The sequence below is a fragment of the Equus caballus genome, chromosome 26 (genome assembly GCF_041296265.1).
Source record: "Equus caballus isolate H_3958 breed thoroughbred chromosome 26, TB-T2T, whole genome shotgun sequence".
NCBI classification, from domain to species: Eukaryota; Metazoa; Chordata; class Mammalia; order Perissodactyla; family Equidae; genus Equus; species Equus caballus.
The window spans coordinates 48,400,697-48,423,812 of NC_091709.1; the positions used below are offsets into that span (position 1 = coordinate 48,400,697).

A 23,116-nucleotide genomic window follows, 5' to 3' on the forward strand; every position below is an offset into this window, starting at 1 on the left:
TTTTGTTTTAAGATGATTGTGTGATTTCATCCTATAAAAGAGTTACGTGAGCAGCCCCTGGCTCGAGGGTCCCACGTGGAAGAATTAGAACACCTGAGGCGAGACTTTGACCAGCAGCGGCAGCGAGAGAGAACCGAGCATGAATCCGAACTAGAACAATTGAGAATTTATTTTGAAAAGAAATTAAGGGATGCTGAAAAAAATTACCAAGAGGACCTGACGCTGTTGCAACAGCGGCTGCGGGAGGTGAAGGAAGACTCCCCTGTGGAGTCTGTGGAAATCAGGTAAATAAAGCAATATTCGTCTTAAATATGTTTTTGAAATAGGGGAACCTTGAGCTGAAATGAAATCTAGTTTTTTTGTGATTTCATGCCAATGGAGGGTAATAGTCTTGTGTTTTGGAAACACATTTTACGTTTGGGTCTTGAAACAAGCTGACCTCAGAGCCAGGAGCTGAGTCTGACCCGCATGCCAGGCTGTGGGTAATGACCTGCAGCCATTAGCGGTGGGCGCAGACTGTCAGGGTCCTGCCTCGCCTCCGGTGTCCCTGCCACCGTGACACTTGACCAAGCTGGGTTCAGAACTGGCTCCAGTTGCTGTCACAGACAGCACGCTCAGCCGCGGTCATCCTGTCCTCGACACAGAAGTAGGCTGTATTGGAAGGAGTAGGGAGGGTTTTCTCCTTTCATACAGTTGGATCCCAGGAAGAGAGCAGAGTTCAGATGGCAAAGTGCTGCATGTTAAGTTTTTAAGACGTTTTCTCTTTTAGTTCATCCAGTGCACTTTTGGAAGAGGCCTCTGAAAAAGACGGAAAAGACCAACTTGATCAACTCGACCTTCAGCTGGAGCAACCTGAGGTGACAGCCAATTTCTTTTTTTTTTTATTCTTTTTTTTTTTTAAAGATTTTATTTTTTTCCTTTTTCTCCCCAAAGCCCCCCGGTACATAGTTGTATATTCTTTGTTGTGGGTCCTTCTAGTTGTGGCATGTGGGACGCCGCCTCAGCGTGGCCTGACGAGCAGTGCCACGTCCGCGCCCAGGATTTGAACCAACAAAACACTGGGCCACCTGCAGCAGAGGGCGCTAACCCAGCCTCTCGGCCATGGGACCAGCCCCACCAATTTCTTTTCTTTTTTTTTTTTTTTTTTAAGATTTTATTTTTTCCTTTTTCTCCCCAAAACCCCCCGGTACATAGTTGTGTATTCTTCGTTGTGGGTTCTTCTAGTTGTGGCATGTGGGACGCTGCCTCAGCGTGGTCTGATGAGCAGTGCCATGTCCGCGCCCAGGATTCGAACTAACGAAATACTGGGCCGCCTGCAGCGGAGCGCGCGAACTTAACCACTCGGCCACGGGGCCAGCCCCATCCCACCAATTTCTTTTTAATTGTGGTATAATTGACATATAACATTAGTTTCAGGTGTACAATGTAGAGATTCAATATTTGTATGTACTGTGAAATGATCACCAGAATATGTCTGATTAACATCTTTCAACACACATAGTTACAAATTTCTTTTTCTTATGATGAGAACTTTTAAGACCTACTTTCTTAGCAACTTTCAAATATACAGTACGATATTATTAGGTGTGGTCACCATGCTGTACATGACATCCTAGGACTTATTTATTAACTGGAAGTTTGTACCTTTTGACCACCTTAAACCAATGTGCCCACCCTCCACCCCTTGCCTCTGGAACCACCAGTCTGTTCTTTGTATCTATGAGCTTGGATTTTTTTGTAGATTCCACATGTAAGTGACATCACACAGTATTTGTTTTTCTCTGTCTGACTTATTTCACTGAGCATAATGCTTTTAAGTTCCATCCATGTTGTTGCAAATGGCATGATTTCCTTTTTTATGGCTGAATAGCAGTCCCCTGTGTGTGTGTGTGTGTGTGTATGTGTATGTGTATGTGTATGTGTATAAAACAGACTTTCTTTACCCACTCATCCAGTGATGGACACTTAGGTTGATTCCGTATCTTAGCTGTTGTAAATAATGCTACAATGAACATGGGGTGCAGATATCTTTTCAAATTTGTGTTTTGTTTTCTTCAGATAAATACTGAGGAGTGGAATTGCTGGGTCATATGGTACTTCTATTTTTAATTTTTTGAGGAACTTCCATACGGTTTTCCATAGCGGCTGTACCAGTTTACATTCCCACCAATAGTATACAGGGGTCCTTTTTCTCCGCATCCTCGCCACAGACTTGTTATTTCTTGTCTTTTTGATAGCAGTCATTCTACCCAGCGTGAGGCGATATCTCATTGTGGTTTCGATTTGCATTTCCCTGATGATGAGTGATGTTGAGTATCTATTCGTGTGCCTGTTGGCCATCTGTGTGTCTTCTTTGGAGAAATGTTCAGATCCTCTGCCCATTTTTTAATTGGATTACTTTTTGCTATTGAGTTGGGTGAGTAATTTTTTTGTCATTGAGAAAGATTGTTTTTTTAATCTTTAATTGAGAATGGTCTGTCTTGTTATAAAATCTGAATTTCTGTCCTTTTCACAAATGCCGCCTGTGACACATGCCAAGTAAAGGAATGCTTGCTTGTGTCTTGTGAATGCACACACTGCACTATGGTGTGTTTACAACAGTACACACTGTTGGGTTCAAAGCGTAAATCAGACACGGGTGTCCAGGAGAGTCTGCTCTCCTTCCTGGGCCTGCCCCAGAGGCTCTGGTCGCACCTGCCACCGTGGGCCAGGCTTCCTGCTTCTCTACCAGCACCCTGAGGGCCTGTTGTCACACCTTCCAGGGATCCACACAGTGTGAAATTGTGCGTTTTTTGCTTTGAGTTGTGTGTTGAACGTCTTTTCCTTGCCTTTTATGTTCTTCGTTGAATCGCCTCCAGGCTGTTTCTGTCATTTTTGACATTTGTAGATAGCACTGTCCAGACAGAACTTTCTGTGACGATGGAAATGTTCTGAATCTGTGCTGCCAGTGCGGTGCCACCAGCACATGGCTGTGAGCACTTGAAGTGTGACTGTGGAACGAGGTTTCCTTTTGTTCAGTGGTGGTTACTTCAAGTGTCTGTAGCCCCTGGGTTTCCTGGCCACTGTCCTGGGCGGGCAGCACTCACACGTGGTGGAGCACCCTGGCCTTGTGCAGTGTACTCTGCCCCCTGTGAGCACCAGCTTCAGTCTAAACATCTGTTGTTCTCGGTCTTTTAGGTTGTGTCTTAGTCGGCTTGGCTGCCGTAACAGTACCACAGACAGCAGCTTAGACAACAGACGTTTGTCATCTCTCAGTGCTGGCTGGAAGTCTCAGAGCGAGGTGCTGGCTGGTTTTTCCTGAGGCCTCTCTCCTTGGCTTACAGACAGCCGCCCTCTTTCTGCCTCTCCGCGTGCTCGTCCCTCTCTGCACTTGCGCCCCTGCTGTCTCTGTCTGCAAGTGCAGTCATGTTCTGTGCTGGGTTAGGATGTCACTGCAGGAATTTGGGGCACCCCGTTTGCTTCATCCTGTGACAGGCTGCTTCCAGTTTCGTGTTGTTAACATCCTTTGTCTAAGTGTCTGCGTCCACGTGGTGGTTTGCTAGGGGTGAGAGTGTGGGGGATGGCAGCTCCCTGCCTTGCACTTCTCCTCTGGGCCACGTTCCCAGTGGGTGTGATGCCAGTGTTATAGCCATCCCCCTGCTTGGCATGCGTCTGTCTCCTTGTCTGCTGCCCTCTGCTGCCCTGCCCCGCTCGGCACTGCCCTCGGGATCTCCTGCTCGCTGCTGTCCTGGGGTTGTCCTGCTCTCCATTGCCCGTGGTCCTTCCCCTCTGGCCAGCCCTGCACCCACACTGCCCGTGGCGCAGATGTGCTCTGTCTGCGTTTACTCCCTTTCCTTCCTGTGCCTGTTCCCTTAGTGTAGCGTGAAAGGGCGTGTGAGGAGCACACCCTGGGGCCTCGCATGGCTGAGAGCTTGTTTCGTCCTGGTGTGTGTTTGACTGGGTGTCACATTTGGAAGGTGGCTCTGTTGTCTTGCCCGCTGAGTCTCCTTCATGAGCAGCTTGTGCTCCCAGCAGCTCTCAGGCCCTGCTGTGTCCTGGTGTTCTGCAATAGCGATCTATCTGTGTGTATCTGTTTTTCATGCTAGGAACAAGGGGGGCCCTGAATCTGAGACTCCTCCTTCACTTCTGGGACGTCCTGTGCTTTTCTGTTTGTTTGGATAACTTTTCCTCCATGTTCTTTGTAACTCTTGTAAGCTTCACGCTTGACCTCAAGAATGAAGCCTCTGGGTTTCTTAAATTTTCATTTCACATCTTATGTTGCTTTTGCTTCTGTTTTTTTGGGTGGGAGACTTTTCTCTCCTCTAATTCTTCAGTTGAGTTTCTTGTTTCCAGTATCAGTTTTAATTTCTAGGGCCTTAGCTTTTTTGATCTGTGTTCTTTTATACATCCTCCCATTCAGTGTTATGGTTGGGGTATTTTGCTCACATCTCTGAAGACAGCAATTAGTGTCAAAGGTTTCTTGTGTCTCCTGTGTGTCCTTGCTGTGTGTCTGTTCCTGTCCTGTCCTGCTGTTGCTGTGTGTGTTGTGTTGAACGTAGGTGTTCCCTGCGTTGGGTGGTGACCTGTGGCCGTGCCTTCACAGGAGGTGTGAGGCACCATTGGGTCTTGGGGAGCCCTCTGAGCAATGGCAGAGCTCTACTTTGGGGTGCTGGCTATTGGACTTCCCTCCCAGGACCTCCTGCTGGGGTCCCTAAGGAGAGGAACCAGAGGGGTCTGTGCTGCACCCCACCTTAGTGGGCCAGGTCCTTACCACCTCCTGCACACCCAGACTCTCTGGTCCACAGCCCCTGGGGGTGGGTGTGCAGTCGCCTCCGCCCACTGCTGCAGCCTCCCGGGCATCTGGGCAGCTCACACGTGTCTCTTCTCTTTCTTGTGTGCCAGCCAGGAAGGTACAGCATCCAGTGATTTCTGGCTTCCAAGTCGGTCAGCTTTGGTTTGTTTCTCTTTTTTTTTTTTTAAGTTTTTTATGAAGTTAATGATAGGTTACCATCTTGTGAAATTTCAGTTGTACATTAGTGTCTGTCAGTTGTGTTGTAGATGCAACCTTTCACCCTTTGTGCCCACCCCCCCCCCCCCCCCCTCCTTTCCCCTGGTAGCCACTAATCTGTTCTCTTTGTCCACAGGTTTAAATTCCTCATATGAGTGGAGTCATACAAAGGTCGTCCATCTCTATCTGGCTTATTTCACTTAACATAATTCCCTCAAGGTCCATCCATGTTGTTGCAAATGGGACGATTTTGTTCTTTTTTACGGCTGAGTAGTATTGCATTGTATATATATATACCATATCTTCTTTATCCAGTCATCTGTTGATGAGCACTTAGGTTGCTTCCACATCTTGGCGATTGTAAATAATGCTGCACTAAACATTGGGGTGCATAGGTCTTTTGGAATTGCTGACTTCAAGCTCTCTGGATAGATACCCAGTAGTGGGATAGCTGGATCATATGGTAGTTCTATTTTTAACTTTTTGAGGAATCTCCATACTGCTTTCCATAGTGGCTGCACCAGTTTGCATTTCCATCAGCAGTGTATGAGGGTTCCTTTTTCTCCACAACCTCTCCAACATTTGTTACTATTTGTTTTAGTTATTTTTGTCATCCTAATGGGTGTAAGGTGATATCTTAGTGTAGTTTTGATTTGCATTTCCCTGATGATCAGCGATGATGAACATCTTTTCATGTGCCTATTGGCGATCGTATATCTTCTTTGGAGAAATGTCTATTCATGTCTCCTGCCCATTTTTTGATCGGGTTGTTTGATTTTTTGTTGTTGAGTTGTGTGAGTTCTTTATATATTATGGATATTAAGCCTTTGTCGGATGCGTTACTTGCAAATATTTTTTCCCAGTTAGTGGGTTGTTTTTTTGTTTCAATCCTGTTTTCATTTGCCTTGAAGAAGCTCTTTAGTCTGATGAAGTCCCATTTGTTTATTCTTTCTATTGTTTCCCTTCTCTGAGAAGGCATGGTGTCCGAAAAGATCCTTTGAATACTGATGTCAAAGAGTGTACTGCCTGTATTTTCTTCTAGAAGCCTTATGGTTTCAGGTCTCAGCTTTAGGTCTTTGATCCATTTTGAGTTTATTTTGGTTTATGGTGAAAAAGAATGGTCAATTCTCATTCTTTTACATGTGGCTTTCCACTTTTCCCAGCACGATTTGTTGAAAAGGCTTTCTTTTCTCCATTGTATGCCCTCAGCTCGTTTGTAGAAGATGTGTGGTTTCATTTCTGGGCTTTCAATTTTGTTCCGTTGATCTGTGCACCTGTTTTTGTACCAGTACCATGCTGTTTTGATTACTGTAGCTTTGTAGTCTGTTTTGAAGTCAGGGAAAGTGATGCCTCCAGCTGTGTTCTTTTTTCTCAGGATTGCTTTAGCAATTCGGGGTCTTTTGTTGCCCCATATAAATTTTAGGATTCTTTGTTCTGTTTCTGTAAAGAATGTTGTTGGGATTCTGATTGGGATGGCGTTGAATCTGTAGATTGCTTTAGGTAGTATGGACATTTTAACTCTGTTTATTCTTCCAGTCCACGTGCATGGGATGTCTTTCCATCTCTTTATGTCGTCATCCATTTCTTTCAGAAAAGCCTTGTAATTTTCCTTGTATAGGTCTTTCACTTTCTTAGTTACATTCACCCCGAGGTATTTTATTCTTTTTGTTGCGATTCTGAATGGTATTGTGTTCTTGAGTTCTTTTTCTGTTAGTTCATTATTAGAGTATAGAAATGCTACTGATTTATGTAAATTGATTTTATACCCTGCAACTTTGCTGTAGTTGTTGATTACTTCTAAAAGTTTTCCAATGGATTCTTTGGGGTTTTCTATATATAAGATCATGTCGTCTGCAAACAGCGAGAGTTTCACTTCTTCCCCCCCATTTGGATTCCTTTTATTCCTTTTGCTTGCCTGATTGCTCTGGCTGGGACCTCCAGAGCTATGTTAAACAAGAGTGGTGATAGAGGGCATCCTTGTCTCGTTCCTGTTCTCAGGGGGGTGGCGCTCCATTTTTGCCCATTGAGAATGATGTTGGCTGTGGGTTTGTCATATATGGCCTTTATTATGTTGAGGTAGTTCCCTTCTATCCCCATTTTGTTGAGAGTTTTTATCATAAGTGGCTGTTGGATCTCGTCAAATGCTTTCTCTACATCTATTGAGATGATCATGTGGTTTTTATTGCTCAGTTTGTTGATGTGGTGTATCACGTTGATTGATTTGCGGATGTTGAACCATCCCTGTTTCCCTGGTATGAATCCCACTTGATCATGCTGTATGATCCTTTTCATGAAGTGCTGTATTCGGGTTGCCAAAATTTTGTTGAGAATTTTTGCATCTATGTTCATCAGCGATATTGGCCTGTAGTTCTCCTTTTTTGTGGTGTCCTTGTCAGGCTCTGCTATCAGCGTGATGTTGGCCTCGTAGAATGTGTTAAGAAGTGTTCCATCCTCCCTAATTTTTTGGAATAGCTTGAAAAGGATAGGTATTAAGTCCTCTCTGAAAGTTTGGTAGAATTCCCCAGGAAAGCCATCTGGTCCTGGGGTTTTCTTCTTTGGGATGCTTTTGATGGCTGTTTCAATCTCTTTCCTTGTGATTGGTTTGCTCAAATTGTCTGCTTCTTCTTGAGTGGGCTTTGGGAGATTGTAGGAGTCCAAGAATTTATCCATTTCCTCTAGGTTATCCATTTTGCTGGCATATAATTTTTCGTAGTATTCTCTTCTAATCCATTGTATTTCTGTGGAGTCTGTTGTTATTACTCCTCTTTCGTTTTTGATTTTGTTTATTTGAGCTTTCTCCTTTTTTCTTTGTAAGTCTGGCTAGGGGTTCGTTAATTTTATTTATCTTCTCAAAGAACCAGCTCTTTGTTTCATTGATCCTTTCCACTGCCTTTTTTGTTTCAATAGCATTTATTTCTGCTCTGATTTTTATTATTTCTCTCCTTCTGCTGACTTTGGGCTTTGTTTGTTCTTTCTCTAATTCAGTTAGGTGTAGTTTAAGATTGCTGATTTGGGATTTTTCATGCTTGTTAAGATGTCCCTGAATTGCGATGAATTTTCCTCTTACTACAGCTTTTGCTGCATCCCATACGAGTTGGTATGGCATGTTATCATTTTCATTTGCCTCCAGGTATTTTTTGATTTCTTCCTTAATTTCTTCAATGATCCATTGCTTGTTCAATAGCATATTGTTTAGTCTCCACATCCTTGTGCCTTTCTCAGCTTTTTTCTTGTAATTAATTTCTAGCTTTATAGCATTATGATCAGAGAAGATGCTTGTTATTATTTCAATTTTTTAAATTTTTAGAGGCTTGCCTTGTTTCCCATCATATGGTCTATCCTTGAGAATGTTCCATGCACGCTTGAGAAGAATGTGTATTCTGCTGTTTTTGGATGAAGTGTTCTATATATGTCTATTAAGTCCAACTGTTTTAGTTTTTTTTTTTTTTGGCTCCACTGTTTCTTTGTTGATTTTCTGTCTGGATGATCTGTCCATTGATGTGAGTGGGGTGTTGAGGTCCCCTAGTATTATTGTGTTATTTTTGATATTTTCTTTTAGGTCTGTTAATAGTTGCTTTATGAGCTTTGGTGCTCCTGTGGTGGGTGCATAGATATTCGCAAGTGTTATTTCTTCTTGATGAAGTGTCCCTTTGATCATTATATATTGGCCCTCTGTGTCTCTCTTTACCTGCCTTATCTTGAAGTCTGTTTTGTCTGATATAATTATTGCGACACCTGCTTTCTTTTGTTTGCTATTAGCTTGGAGTATTGCCTTCCACCCCTTCACTCTGAGCCTGCGTTTGTCCTTGGAGGTGAGGTGTGTTTCCTGGAGGCAGCAAATTGTTGGATCTTGTTCTTTAATCCATTTTGCCACTCTGTGTCTTTTTATGGGAGAGTTCAGTCCGTTTACATTGAGGGTGAGTATTGATGCATGAGGGCTTAATGCTGTCATTCTGTTGCTTCTTTTCCGGTTTTCCTGTGTTTTCTTTGTTTCTCGTCCTGTGTGTTTTAGTCTACCCATTGACTTCTGCAATTTCTTATGCTGGGTTTCTTAGATCTTTCCTTATTTATGTTTTGTGTCTCTGTTCTGTCTTTTAGTTTAGTGGCTATCCTGAAGTTTGTATTCAGAATCTTGTGTATAACATAGTCCATTTTCTGGTGGTCTCTTACTTCCTTAGCCTAGACTGTTTCAGTCCTTTTCCTCCTCCCCTCCTAAATTATTTTCATCTCTTATTCCAACTTGTGTTGTGAGTTTGTGTGTAGAGTGATAAGATTGTGTTTGCTTTGATGATTTCCTTCCCTTTATCCTAATGCTATAGTTGAATATTTGCTATCCTATTCAGATTCTATCAGTTTGTCTCCCTACTCTGTGTTTTGTGACCCCTTACACCCTTTTTTTCTCTTTTCAGGTATGAGAGCCTTCTTGAGGATATCTTGTAGTGGAGGTCGTGTGACTACGAAGTCCTTCAGCTTTAGTTTGTCTGGAAAAGATTTAATTTCTCCCTCATATCTGAAGGATATTTTTGCTGGATAGAGTATTCTTGGGTGAAGATTTTTATCCTTTAAAGTTTTGAATATGTCACTCCAGTCTCTCCTAGCTTGTAAGGTTTCTGTAGAGAAATCCGCTGAAAGTCTGATGGGGGTTCCTTTGTAGGTTCTTTTCTTCTGCCTTGCTGCCCTGAGTGTTCTTTCTTTGTCCTTCATTTTTGCCATTTTTCCTACTATGTGCCTTGCAGTAGGTCTTTTTACATTGACAAATCTAGGAGATCTGAAAACTTCCTCCACACACATTTCTCTCTCAATCCCTAGATTTGGGAAGTTCTCTTCTATTATTTCATTGAGCACACTTTCTGCTCCATTTTCCTTTTCCTCGCCCTCAGGAATTCCGATGATTCTTAAGTTGCATTTTCTCATCGAGTCAGCTATTTCTCTGAGATTTTGTATAGTTTTTTAAAGTCTTAGTTCTCTTTCTTCCTCTGTCTGGAGCCATTCAGCCTGTCTGTCTTCGATTATGCTAATTTTCTCCTCTATGGTGTCTACACGGGCATTCAGGGAATCTGTATTCTGTTTTATGTGATCCATTGTATTTTTCATCTCTAGTATTTCTAATTGATTGTTCTTTATAATTTCAATCTCTTTTGTGAAGTAATTCCAGAACTCGTTGATTTGTTTGTCTATATTTCCCTTTACCTCATTGAATATTTTGAGGATAGCTATTTTGAACTCCTTTTCACTTAGTTTACCCATTTCCAAGCCCTCAGGAGCTACTTCTATACTTTTATTGTTTTCCTTTTGGACTGGAGCTTTTATAAATTGCTTCATGGTTGAGGAGTGGTTTTTGCGCGTGATGCTATTATTTGGTTGCAGTTACAGCCTGTTGCCACTAGATGGGGGTGTGGTTGAGAGCCGTGTGTTCTGAGCCCTGTGCCTTCAGCCCCAATGGGGGCATGCAGCGTGGCTTGGGGGAGGAGGGGCACTTTCACTCACACTGACGTGGATTGGATCAGCTCTCACTTTGTGGTCTCCTGGGTCCCTGGCTTGCTGGGGCTCCCCCACACGAAAGCTTTCCCTGTTAGAGGGTTTCCACTGCACTGGCGGTGGTTGTCCTGGACGATCCCCGGATGCGCGGTCCCTCCCCCGGTCCTTCCCACACCCACGGCAGCGATCTCATCCTCTAGGGGTGGGAGTGAAGTTCTCTGTTACCCGGTTGCTGCTCCTCTGAGGACGGCTCCAGCCTCTCTGCCTTCTGTCATTTGGCTGCTGTGGGTCTCTGACGATTTCTGTTGTTAGGATTATTTTTTTGGTTGGAAAGCAGTTGCTCTTCTTGGTTGTAATTTGGAGGGGAGAGAGTCCCCGGTGCGCTCACACCACCATGTTGCTGACGTCACTCCTCTGGTTTGTTTCTTCCCAGAGGTTGATAAGTTAAATGTTTTCCTTTCAGGCTGGCCTGACGGCCTAGTGGTTGAGGTTTGGCACTCACTGCTTCAGCAGCCCAGGTTGATTTCTCAGTCGTCGAACCACACCACCCGTCTGTCAGCTGCCATGCTGTGGCACTGGCTCACACACAACTAGAACAACTTGGAACTGGGATAAACAACCGTGCACAGGGGCTTTAGGGAGGAAAAAAAACAAAAGAGGGACGTTGGCAACAGATGTCAGCACAGGGTGAATCTTTAAAAAAATTTTTTTTCGTCTCATTTTATCTATATTTCAGGAAGGAGGGAAGATAAAATATGGAGTGTGTGTCTGTTTAACTGAAAGGCCAGTGTGTGTGTGCATGTGTGCAGTGTGTGTGAATGCATCTGCATATTTGCAGTTTGACACGCCGGCCTGCCCTCCCCAAGGGAGCCTGGCTGAACGTCCTATTCACAGGGTCTGGGAGCCAGCCCCCTTCCCTCCTGCCACTGCTGGCTGTCACCACAGCTTCTGAGCTCCTCTTCTGGTCACCAGCCTGTGTCTAGTTTTGGTTTGCGCTTCTTTGGTTATTGTTGGGCTTGACTCTTTTCACTTACTCATTGACTGTTCTGTGTTTGTGTGCTTTTCCTTCTCCACCTTTTCTGTTTTGTTGGCCGTTTTTCCCGTTTGAGTGTGCACTCTGCTCATCTGTGGACTTGGCTGTGCTCATTTTCACTCTGGCCCCTGGGCCCCATCTGCATGCAAGTCCTTCCCCTTGCCCTGGCTCTTCGTCCCCAGGCTCATAGTGTCACAGTGTTGTCCTCTGGTTCTTTTAAAGTCTGTAGTTTTGGTTCATTCATCTGGAACTTGGTTGTTGTCTGGCAGGAGGTGTTGGCTCCAAGTTTATTTCGTTTTTCTAAACAATGAGTCACTCTTTCAGGACTGACTCCTTGAATTTGTCCTTCCAGTTTAAAACATGACCTTTTCGTGTACTTAGTTGTCACAGAGACACGAGTCTGTTTCTGGACTTGATTCTTCTCATCTGTCAAGTTGTTGATTCCTGTAACAATGTAAGAATTTAAGTCTGACTTAAAAGATAATTAGAGCTTATTGGGAGCTTGAAGTTTAGGTTGTGTGACTTTTCTGTGATTTTTGAGGAAGATGGGTCTACTGGTTGCATTTTAAGGGAAACAGGAAATGTTGACGCATGCGTTGAGTACTCCTTCCCTCCCTCCCTCTTTCCTCCCTGTCCTCCATGAGGATGCTCAGGATGGGCCCTGTTGTCAGGGCTGGTCATAGCAGCCACCAGAGACCCTGCGCTGGGGAGCTCCTTCCTCCTGGGGCTGGGTCCTGGGTCCTGAGCAGGCCCATCGTCGGTTCTGGAAGGGGAGTATGAGGGAGGGTGACACGGAGGAGGGCATGAGTATGCTCAGCAGTCAGTTGAGTGGAGAAACCCGGGGGCTCCCACAGCTGAGCAGGCTGCCTCTGGCTGAGGCCCTGGCCAATGTCGCTGGTCACGGAGGCTACATGGCCTGTGAAAGAGAAAAGGGAGTGAGCTAGGGAGGCCTGACCCTAGGAAAGGGAGGGCACAGGGAGGGGGTCCAGTGGCAGGGTCTGCCTGCAGCTCAGCTCCAAGAATGTTGTGCTCAGGCTCCTGGGAACAGCCTGCCTGGTGTTCCTGCAGCTGGTGCTTGGTGTTGGCCTCGGTGGATGCAGCATGTGTGTCAGGAGGCTTCGCCAACTCCGTGGCCCATGAGCTTCAGTAGTGCCTTCCAGTGTGGGCTGCAGGTGGCTGTTCCCATGAGGCAGTCCCTCTGGAAGAGGTTCAGGGCAGAGAGAGACGGCATGAGGAGCACGGCTCAGCAAGGGTCACATGGGAGGCACTGGGTGGGTGATGAGGCAGAGGCTTGTTAGAACGTTTCCTCGGTGTGATTTCCCCGAAGGAGAGCCTGTGTCTGCATGCTGTGTCAGAAGATGACCACCGGTGCCAAGTCGCAGCAGTGGAGTCCTCCCCGGACGTCCAGCAGGAGGCGGACCTTGCAGGGACCCGGGCGTTGGAAAGGGAGCAGCGTGTGGGGTTCTCGGAAGAGTCTGGTCCAGGTCTGTGCCCTTCACTGCTCTCGCGTTGGCAGGCATCCAGCCTGTGGGGAATGTTTTGTGGGGAGGTCGGGCGCCTCAGCATCGATGGACTCCACTGGGAGTCAGTGACGTGGATACACTGGCCCTTTACTCTGCCGTGCTGGTGCTGGAGGCCTCCCCAGTGCCGTCCTCACGTGGCGTCTCAGAGTATATCAGGAGAAGGCCCAACTGGCGGCAGCTCTGGGGGTCATGGGAGACTGGAGCGGCTGGCAGGTCGCGGGTGTGGAAGCTGTGGTCATCCCACGGGCTTGGGGGATGGGGCAGGCAGTGGCCTTGCCACTGAGGAGAGCAGGTATAAGGCCAGCCCTGGACACAGATTCCAGGAGAGACGCCCCGACCCGCCGTGTTCTAGCTCAGCCCAGCCCTGGGGTGGGTGCTATTGCTGTCCCTGCTCGAGCTGAGGTGGGAGGAAGAGAGTCCTGTCCTGAGGGCTTGGCGGGGTCAGGGTCCCTGCCGGGGTGCTGTCCTGCTGAGGGCTCCCTCAGAGCTGGGCAGGGTGGGCTGAGGGGAGGAACGTGCTGCCAAGAGCCGAGGTCATGCTGGGCTTGGCGTCTGCTCTCCATTCTCCTTTCTGTGTGATAAGTGCCATGTGGCCATCATGTGATGTGTTACGTCACTGGGCACTGATGGACATGCACTGCGATCAGTTCGTTCTCACACCCAGGCATGTGACAAGCCCTGACCAGAATATGTCGGAAAGGGCCTGGCCTAGGACTGTGCATCCCCTGCGGCTGGTAACAGTCACCTGGTACCTAGATTAAAGGAGCAGACTGGGTGGGGGTAGGAGGGGGCAGCCGCAGGGCGCCTCGTCCGGGGCGCAGGGCAAAGTGGATGCTGGGCTGATAGTCGGTGTGTGGTGGTGTCCACTTCCGACACTGAGCTCACCCAGGAATTTTCGAAGTCTGAGTGTCTGTGTTGTCTGAGGCATTTGAAGGTGAGTGTCCTGTCTGTGTTGTGTGTGGGTGACCTCAAGCGTCGCGCCTATCTTCTCTGCCTTCTTGTCCCCTCCCAGGGCTTGCTCGGGTATGTCTCCAGTGTGCACAGGACACGGCCTTGGAGGTGGAGACAGAGGTGGCAGCCAGAGTCTTGTGTTTGGAAACCGAGCACAAGGTTAAACTCTCACTTCTTCAGACGGAGCTCAAGGAAGAAATTGACCTCTTAAAAATAGAAAATAGAAATTTACAGGAGAAGTTGCAGTATGAAGTTCACCTGAAAGAGGACTTGGAGAAAGTAAGTTGTGACTCCTCACAGCAAGGTGCTCATGCCCACTTTCATCTGTGGCCTCTTGGGCCTCCTGTGAACAGGTGGCCTGTGCCAGCTGGAGGTGAGGAAGTCAGTCCACAGGTCCTCGAGATCCATCCCTCTTACAACCAGTAGCAGTGTTTGGTTAGTGCCTTCCTCAGAGTTGAGGCAAGAATCCACCCTGAGCCAGGGCCAGAGTTGTGACTCCTCGTTGCTGCTCCAGGGGCAGGGGAACTGGCTGGGCATCCAGTTGGTTGGCTCATGGCCACCTGCAGGCCTTGTCTACCTCTGTGTCTCCAGTGGCATCCTGAACCCCTAGGCTCTTCCTCTTGACAGTCAGTCGTGTAGCCATGGAGAGTGCGCAGTGCGAGTGCATACTGAGAAATACTCTAGAAAACGTAAACCTTCACCAGATTATTGATGAGCTTCATCACACAGCCAGTGCAGGCAGGGCATGGTGTTACCACTGTGTCGGGATAATACATTTAAAGTGACTATAATTTTTTCGATTTTTTTTTTCCATGTTCTGACTAAGCTATATTCCCTCCACGTGTTGCTTGTGGCCTGATCCTCTCACCCCTGTCCTTCCTTGTGAATGTCGTCTTGGATTTTCACTCTCCATGAAAATAGAGTTTCATAGGAAGCTGTTATTACCTGCAAGTTTGATTACATGTTATTCCCCGAACTAAGGCGTTGTGAGAACTTGGAGCAAAGTAGAGCAAAGGATGGAGCTTTGTGGAGGCTGCAAGGGCTGCCTATGTCGGGGTGGCCGTGGGGGCTGCAGTGCGTTCACTGGCGGTCTGCGTGCACTGTCAGCACCTGGCCTCAGGCACTACTTGCCAAGGGTCAGGCTTTCCCCAATGACTTGATGTTCAGGTGTGTGTATGTATAATTCCTGGACCACCATTTCATCGACGTGTATCAGTTATTGAGAGAGGGGTGTGGAATTCTCTCTCTCCCTTTAGTTCTGTCAGTTTTTGCTCTAAGTATTTTGAAGCTCTGTTATTTCACACATAACGCATTTGAGATTGTTATGTCTTCCTGAAAAATGTACCCTTTTATCGTTTATGAAATATCTCTTTTCTCTCCTGTGGTGTCTTTGTATTGAAATCTACTTTCTTGTGTGACTATAGTCATTCCAGCCTTCATTTGCATTTTGTTTGCAAGGTGTACCTTTTTCTTGTCCATTTTACTTTTAATCTGCTGAGAGTAACTACCTGGAGCTTGTGTCAGACCCCCAGGTTAAGGGCTCAGCCTCATGAGACTGTGCCACTTCTGTCTGACTTGGCTACAAAGTCGGAACATTCCCCTGCTCCCCAGGTTCAATAATTTGCTAGAACGGTTCACAGAACTCTGAGAAATAGTTTACTTAAATTTACCAGTTTATTATAAAGGCTGCCAACAGGAACAACCAAATGGAAGAGATACATAGGGCAGGGTATGGGGTGGCACGCAGCTTCCGTGCCCTCTTTGGGTGTGCTGCCATCCCAGCATCTCTGTATGTTCACTAACCTGGAAGCTCTCCAGATCCCATCATTTAGGGTTTTTTTGGAGGTTCCATTACGTGGGCATGATTGATGAAATCATTGAGCATTGGTGGTTGAGCTCAACCTGCAGCCCCTCTCCTGGCCCTGGAGGTTGGGTGTGGGGCTGAAAGGTCCATCCCTCTGCTTGTGTGGTGGTCTTTCTGGGGACTAGCTACACCCTGAAGCTCTCCAGTCATCTCATTAGCGTATAGGAGACCCTCTTATGACTCCTGAGATTCCAAGGATTTTAGCAGCTGTGTGGCAGGAACTGGGGACAAAGACCAAACATTTATTTTTTATTATGTTACACATATGGGCAGCATAAAGTTGGGTCTTTTTGTTTAATCCATTCTGAGAAACTCTACCTTTTAATTGGAGTGCCTAGTCTGTTAACATTTTGTGTCATTGTTGATACGGTTGGACTTAGGTCTGCCATTTTACTGTTAGTTTTCTACATGGTTTATATGTTTTTCTTTTTTTTTTTTTTTGTTCCTCTGTTCCATCTTTCTTGCCTTTTTGATTGTTTGAATATATTTTGGAATTGATTTTAGTGTGTCTTGTCTTGTAAGTTATACTTCTTTGCGTTATGCTTTTAATGGTTGCTCCAGGGGTTAGAAGATACATTCTTAACTTGTCATTCTTCTTAGGGTTAATGTTACGGCATTTCACAGACAATGTAAGAGCCCTATAATTGTAGAGGTGCATTTATCATCTCCTCTTTGTCTTTTATGCTATAATTTCATAGGTATTACATCTACTGTTGTAAACTCCACAATATGATAAATTTTTCTCTGAACAGTCGTATGTACTTGAAAGAAATTAAGAGGAAGAATAGTCTTACATTTACCATTCATGGTGCTCTTCATTTCTTCCCGAGGATCTGAGTTTATGTCTGGTACCATTTCCCTTCAGCCTGAAGAATTTCCTTTAGCATTTCTTGTTGTGCACATGTGCTGTACAAGTTTTCTTTTAGCTGAAAAGTCTTTATTTCACCTTCATTCTTGAAGAATATTTTTGGTACCTATGGAAGTCTTGGGTGACAGATTTTTTTTCAGGATTTAAAGATGTTGTTTCTTCTGACCTCCTTGTTTCTGATGAGAAGTCAGTGATCATTCAGTCACTATTTCCCTGAACATAATGTGTCACTTTCTTTTGGCTCCTTCAAAGACTTTTCTCTTTATCTTTGGTTCTTGGTCATTTTACTGTGATATGCTAGGTATGATTTTTTTTTAAATTTTTTTCTCTTGTGAAATTCTTAAAAATTAGTACCTAAAATTGTGAATATTTGAGAAAAGGAAACAGGGATCCTAAGAAACATAGTTAACTGAAAAAAGAAAATTTATACTAGATCTCTTCTTTTCTTATTTAATAATGACATTATTGAAGTGGTGGTCTATTTTAATAACTTAAAGAAAATTCTGTATGTTTATGTCTGTCACCAAATTTTCGTTAAGTATTTTTTCAGTTTTTCATTCCTGCTCCATTCTTTCTTTCCTTTTGGAACTCCATTTGTATGGACATTATGTCTTTTGATTCCTGAGGTCCTGTTCATTTTGTTTTTTCTAATCTTTTCCCTTTCCTGTTGGTTAAATTCTGGTGATCTTCAAGTTTACTAACTCTTTTCTCATCTCTAATCTGCTTTTAATTCCATCCAGTGAATTTTTAACTTTAAGATATTGTATTTTTCGATTCTAGAATTTTGATTTGGGTCTTTTTAATAGTTTTTATGTTTTGTCGTGATTTCCTATCCTTTGACTCATTGTGAGCGTGTTTTCCTTTATGTCCATAAACGTAGTTACTGGGTCCTTGTATACCCTGGAATATAAATTGTGGAAGCCCAGAGATTTGAACTCGTTATACTGTTTCTTTTTCTTGCTCAGATGTCTAATCTCCTTCCTGATGGTAGTTCCGCTCTGTCTGGGGCACTTGGCCTGTCCCTTGACAGGAGACTATGATGTGTCTGATTTTCCCCTGTTGCTGGTCCTGGCACAACAAAGAAGGCCTCAAGCCCCACCTTTGTGTGCTGCACTTGTGTGTATTTGTTCAGTTCAGGGAGTTTTTGTGCCAGTTTCAGAGATAAAGAACAGTTGATCTAGGTGCCAGGATGTAGATACATTTTACTTAAGCACAGAGTTTTAAATTTGTTCCATTTTAGCTTCCTTGTATTCCCATCAACATAAGAAACGTTCCCATTGCTCTGATCAGCATAATGCCTGTATGTTCTGAAAGTTTCACTGTCTTTAGAGATGGCTTTGGCTTTCTGCTGCCAGTAATCTTTTCGTTGAATTTCTTCCCTCTTAAATAAAATTATGTTATCTGTAGGTAAAACATAATTTAGTTGAAGCTCACCAGGAAGAACTGAAGAAAGCTAAGGAGGAGATTCAGCTAATGAAACAAGAATTCAAAGAAAGAGCAGCAGAGTGGAAAGTTACGAGTGAGGACCTAAAGAGAAAAGCTGAAGAGAAATTGACACTGATGCTCCTTGACCTGAGAGGACAGGCGGAATCTGAGAAACAGTCAATAATAAACAAGTTTGAGCTTCGAGAAATCGAAATGAGGCAACTGCAGGACCGGCAGGCAACCCAGATCCGGGACCTGGCGGGCTCCCTGGCGGAGCAGCAGGGCCGCCTGCGGCAGCTGGAGGTGGGATTCACTGGGGACGAGTCTCTGCAGTGTGGCCAGTGTGACCAGGAGCCAGGTGGCGGTCTGGCCCCCACAGACAAGGACTGGGAGCTCGCCATGCTCCGCCTGAAAGAGGACTGTGCCCTCCAACTAACATTGGCCCAGAATAGGTGGGTGATGTTCTTGTAGGATTGTGTTAAGTGTGGGGTCGTCTGCCAGATTCCTGTGTGAGACCTCACCCCGAGACAGCCAGCAGAGGCAGAGGCAGGTTCCCTGGGAAGACATGCTGTTGTCTCTCAGTAGGGCGAAAAGGTGTGCAAGGAGGTGGAGCAGAGTGTGACGTTCTGAGTCCTGAACACTCAGTCTTCACCCTAAAACGACAATGGGCCTGAGCTAGGTGTCCTGTGACTGAGACATGCTGGCAGAAACAGCGTCCAGATTCTTCCAGTGGAGTCCACGTCCCTTTGGTGGATGCTACTGTGTATGCCTCTTTCACATCGTTTTTGTTCTTTGCAAGTTTTAAAATTTCAGTGGCAGAACTTTAGACCTCGTTTATCACAAAGACATGCAGTTCACCCATATTAGTTTTTTGTGTTTTTAAAACTCAAATATTTAAAAAAAATTTTTTTTTCTAAAATATATACATACTTCCCTGAAGTTTTAACTAGATTTTGAACGTGATTTGGTTCTTTTGCCTCTGTTGGTGCCGACACTTTTTGCAAATATGGACTGTAGTGGCCAGGGGTGTTCTAGAGTCCTGGGGCATCGGACCTGCTGTTGGTTCTGCTGCTTCTTGTGTGTCAGCTGCTCTCCGGCATCACAAGTGAGGTGCAAGAGCTTCTGCTCTGGGGTCTGAGAACTTGAGTTCAAATTGTGGTCCCCACTGTGTCTGAGCTGGGTGGACGTAGGCACAGTGTTCAGCCTCACAAAACCCTAGTGTGCTCCCTGTGCGGTAAGGATAGATGGAGAGTTCATGGAAAGACTTTCACAGTGTCTGGGGTGTAGTTAGCACATAAAAGTCATCACAGCTTTTGTTGTCTCTTTGAACTCCCCAAGGCACATCACCAATGTATGATTCCAGGCTCCAGGCTCTTCCCAGTTCCTGGTAGGATTCTGGGTGCCTTAATTAGAAGTAAGTCTTCCTGCCTGCCTCACTTTTTGCTAGGCAGCACCACTTGTGGCTCTTTTTAATTTACATCCTTCAATTCAGAACTGAAGAGTTTTTCTGAATGCTTTTTGCAGCCCTGTGGGTTCCCCTAAGCCATACTACCACCCCTTCCTGTCAAGGTCCTGCTCACCATGAGTGAACAGTCATGCCTACTTTGCCATGGTGTCTGTTAGAAATGTGTATGTGGTTCCTAGGTGTGGATCCTGTGTCCTTTCCTTCAGTCCGTGACTGGGGATGCCTGGGCTCTGGCCTCAGAGCTCTTCTGGCTTCATGTGGCCCTTTCCTCCCCATTTACTTCTGGTGGTGACACTCAGACCGTTTGTAACAGACGGAGAAGGAGTAAGAACAATTAAATCCAAGAGTGATGATCTCACTAGCAGAAGTAGTGTTTCCTGTAGGAAATGTGAAAAGTATTTCAAAGTGAGGTTGGTGCTCTTATGACTGCATATTTTACTGTTTGTTTTCACTTGCATGTCCTCCCAGGTTTTTAGAAGAACGTAAAGAAATCATAGAGAAGCTCGCTGCAGAACAAGATGCCTCCCTGCGGGAGACCCAGGAGAAGCACACCCGTGAGCTCCAGCTCCTCCAGGAGAGACACCAGCAGCATGTTCTGTCCTTGACGGCTGAGCTCAAGACCCAGCACCAGGCCGAGATGGATCAACTGAGGGCTGCGTTCGAGAGTGAACAGTGGGCTCTTTCAGAAGCGCGTGTGGCTGAATTGCAGACAAAACATGCTGCTGAAATCAGCGTTTTGGAGACAAGACACTTGTCAAACCTGGATTCTTTGGAATCTTGTTACCTGTCTGAAATTCAGGCCATACGGGATGAGCACAGACGGGCCCTAGAGCTGTTACGAGTAGACCTTGAGGGACAGCTGCAGAAAAAGAATTCTTCTCACCAAATGATTTTGACTCAGGAGTTAGGGAAGCTTAAGCTGAAGCATGACAAAGAGCTCCAGTCTGCAAAGGACAGCCTGAGAATTGAAACGAGCGCTAAATGTGTTGGAAATCTGAAAGCCCCAGCCCCCGAGCTTCAGGGAGCACACCAGGTGAGGGTCCGGGGGGCCTGCCTGCCCTCAGGACAGGTCTCTTCCTGCTGCACTGTTTCAGCTACATGTTTGTATTCTTGAATGTGCATCTGTGCAAGTGTGTCACTGTGCACGCATGTCTGTTTCCATGCCTCATGCACTGTGCCATCAGTGGTAACTTTGAGTTTCCTTGTGAGGTGGGTATAGAACAGGAAGTTTTAAGGGTTTTTTTTGATCACAGGCTCCTTGGTGAAGGCTTTGGCTCTCTGGTCCTAGAAAAATGTGTATATGTGCGTGTGCACAGAATTGTGTGTGCAGTTCATAGGTTCGAGTGCTCCTCGAGGCTGACCCCTGATCCTTGTGGGAAGGCTTGGTCTCAAGGGCCTCAGCAGCTCCAGTTTTCCTGTTGTGTGTATGGAGCCTCTCTCCCCTTGATTGATGCTCCATGAAATGCAACCCTCTGTCACGTGTCAAGAGCAGTGACTGTGCCTTTGGTAGGCACTTTGTTTTAGCGTGAAAGGGGATTTCAAGGAGAAGGCCCTGTTGCCCTGGGCTGGCACCCACCTTTCCTCATCTGCACAGCAGCTCACCTGCGTCTCATGCATTTGGACATGTTTATTTGGCCTAAAACTGTCTTGCCACCTAGACTGAAGTCTCTGTGTGGTCACATCTCCTTTCAGTTCTTGGAGCTGCTCTGTCCCATGTGGGCGAGGTGGGCATGCCAGACCCCAGGGGCAGACAGTGGCAGCTGCTGCTCTGTGCAGGCTGTGATGTGCATCTTTGTTCCTAGGTTGCAGTGAAATGATCTACAGCTGATGATTCAATTAATCACTATTCTGAAAAAGTAATACTTGTCAAATATTTATGAAGTAGATATTCCAAATTACAAAATAGGTAATCTCAGGCTTGTATGAACACGAATACCAGGTGGAAACTGTTCACTGCCTGATTCGGGCAAGATTTATGAGGAGATGTTCCTGGGAGAGTTTCATCCTTCTCTCCTTGTCAGGCAGCTCCCAAAGTTAGGTTATCGTTTGCCTCCCTTCAGCTCTGTTTAAGATAGAAAGGAAAAGGTAAGCTTGATTTGTTGGGTGCAATGGCTTCATTTTACGTTGCAGCTCTGCCTGTTCTGTGTCGTCTGAGGGTGTGATCTTGGGAGAATTCCTAGAAAGCTGGGCACGTTCAGGCTGTCTCTCCCGGCCACGGGCATGGGTAGAGGGATGGTCACCCATTGTGAGCCACTGGCCTGTCCTTGCGTTCAGACCTCACGGGAGGTATTGGGGCAGTCCCAGACACAGGCATCTGCTTGGGAGTGGATAGAGCCACAGTGTCCTTGTGGTCTGAATTTAGAGAGCTGTCCAGTGATACTGGGGGTGCCCCCAGGCCAGCCGGCCTTCTCCAGCCGCAGGCCCTCAGATGTCAGCTTCAGTTTCCTACCATACAGACAGATCTGTGGAGAATAGGGCTTATTTCCAGCCCATAGCTTTAAATTAGGTTTTTTTGATTTATTTGGTTTGAAGACGACGACGTTCTAAAAGAATATTCAAGAGGGCAAAACATGTATATGTTCACATGTGAAAACTATTTTAAAGACATGGTCTAATTTTATTATAGGTAGCAACACAGGATGGTAGGAAGCATGTGGAGTGTTTATCATCGTGCAGGGAGGTGTGGGTGGGTGGTGAGGGAGGCGTGTGGAGGCCCCTGGGTGGTGGCATGGAGGCGTGTGTGGGCTGTAGCGCCCTGTGGCAGGAGGAGCTGGCCGTGGCCCTGCATGGTCAGAGGGGCTGCTGGAGGAGGAAAGGAGCTTGACAAGCGTGTGTGGCGAGGTCCTGCTCCTGGAGCAGCAGCACCAGGAAGCCTTGCAGGAGCTCGGAGACGTGCACGTGACTGAGCTGCAGAGGGCAGCGAGCAGAGCAGTAGGCGCCGCAGGAGAGGGGCACTGCTCTGTGTCACTGTGGCCCCTTCTGGGGCAGCAGTGGCTTCAGAGGTGACCTGGGGGTGGGACTCTGGCCCCTACAGAAGTGTTGTGATGTTGGCAGAGCTGCTGGGCCTCCTGGGACTTCTCCTCGCTCTGAATCTTCTCGTTAGAGCACTGTGGTACTTGCAGACAGTCGTTACGGAGTGTTCATGAGGCCCACTCTGGGGTAGGTGCTAGGCAGGACTTGGGTCTGCGAGGAGGACCTGGGGCCTGTGCTCAGGTGCTCAGCCTCACTGGGGAGAAGGTGCATCAGAGTGCTCGCGGTCAGGTCTAGGAGCAGGTGCCTGTGTGAGGCGCCTGGCTGTTGGCCTGCCCCACCCATAGTGTCTTTTCTGCACAGTGGCCCCCGCCCTGTGCACCCCACGCTGCACCCCAGAACCCTGGGCTGCACAGTCTGATCCTTGGACATGGCCCTGCACACACTCACGCCACATGTGCCCTCTGATCCCATCTCCTGTTCTCTCCCTTATTCTTGTGGCTGGCCGCCTGCCACCCCATTTCTGGAACATATTGGGTGTGGTCTCCTCTG

At 46.4% G+C, this 23,116-nt stretch overlaps 1 protein-coding gene across 37 annotated transcripts in view; it reads left to right on the forward strand.

Moving 5' to 3' along the window:
• The window catches only part of PCNT (pericentrin), a 142,014-nt gene that overhangs the window by 27,620 nt on the left and 91,278 nt on the right, over positions 1-23,116 (forward strand). For 29 of the 37 annotated variants that reach the window (XM_023630345.2, XM_023630353.2, XM_070252656.1 and 26 more), the window contains 6 exons: positions 41-284; positions 770-857; positions 12,826-12,982; positions 14,034-14,251; positions 18,112-18,581; positions 20,063-20,627. In XM_023630345.2, the coding sequence (XP_023486113.1) occupies positions 41-284; positions 770-857; positions 12,826-12,982; positions 14,034-14,251; positions 18,112-18,581; positions 20,063-20,627 (1,742 nt within the window). The remainder of the gene's footprint in view (positions 1-40; positions 285-769; positions 858-12,825; positions 12,983-14,033; positions 14,252-18,111; positions 18,582-20,062; positions 20,628-23,116) is intronic. The other 8 variants (XM_023630354.2, XM_070252662.1, XM_070252672.1 and 5 more) reach the window with 1 other exon arrangement.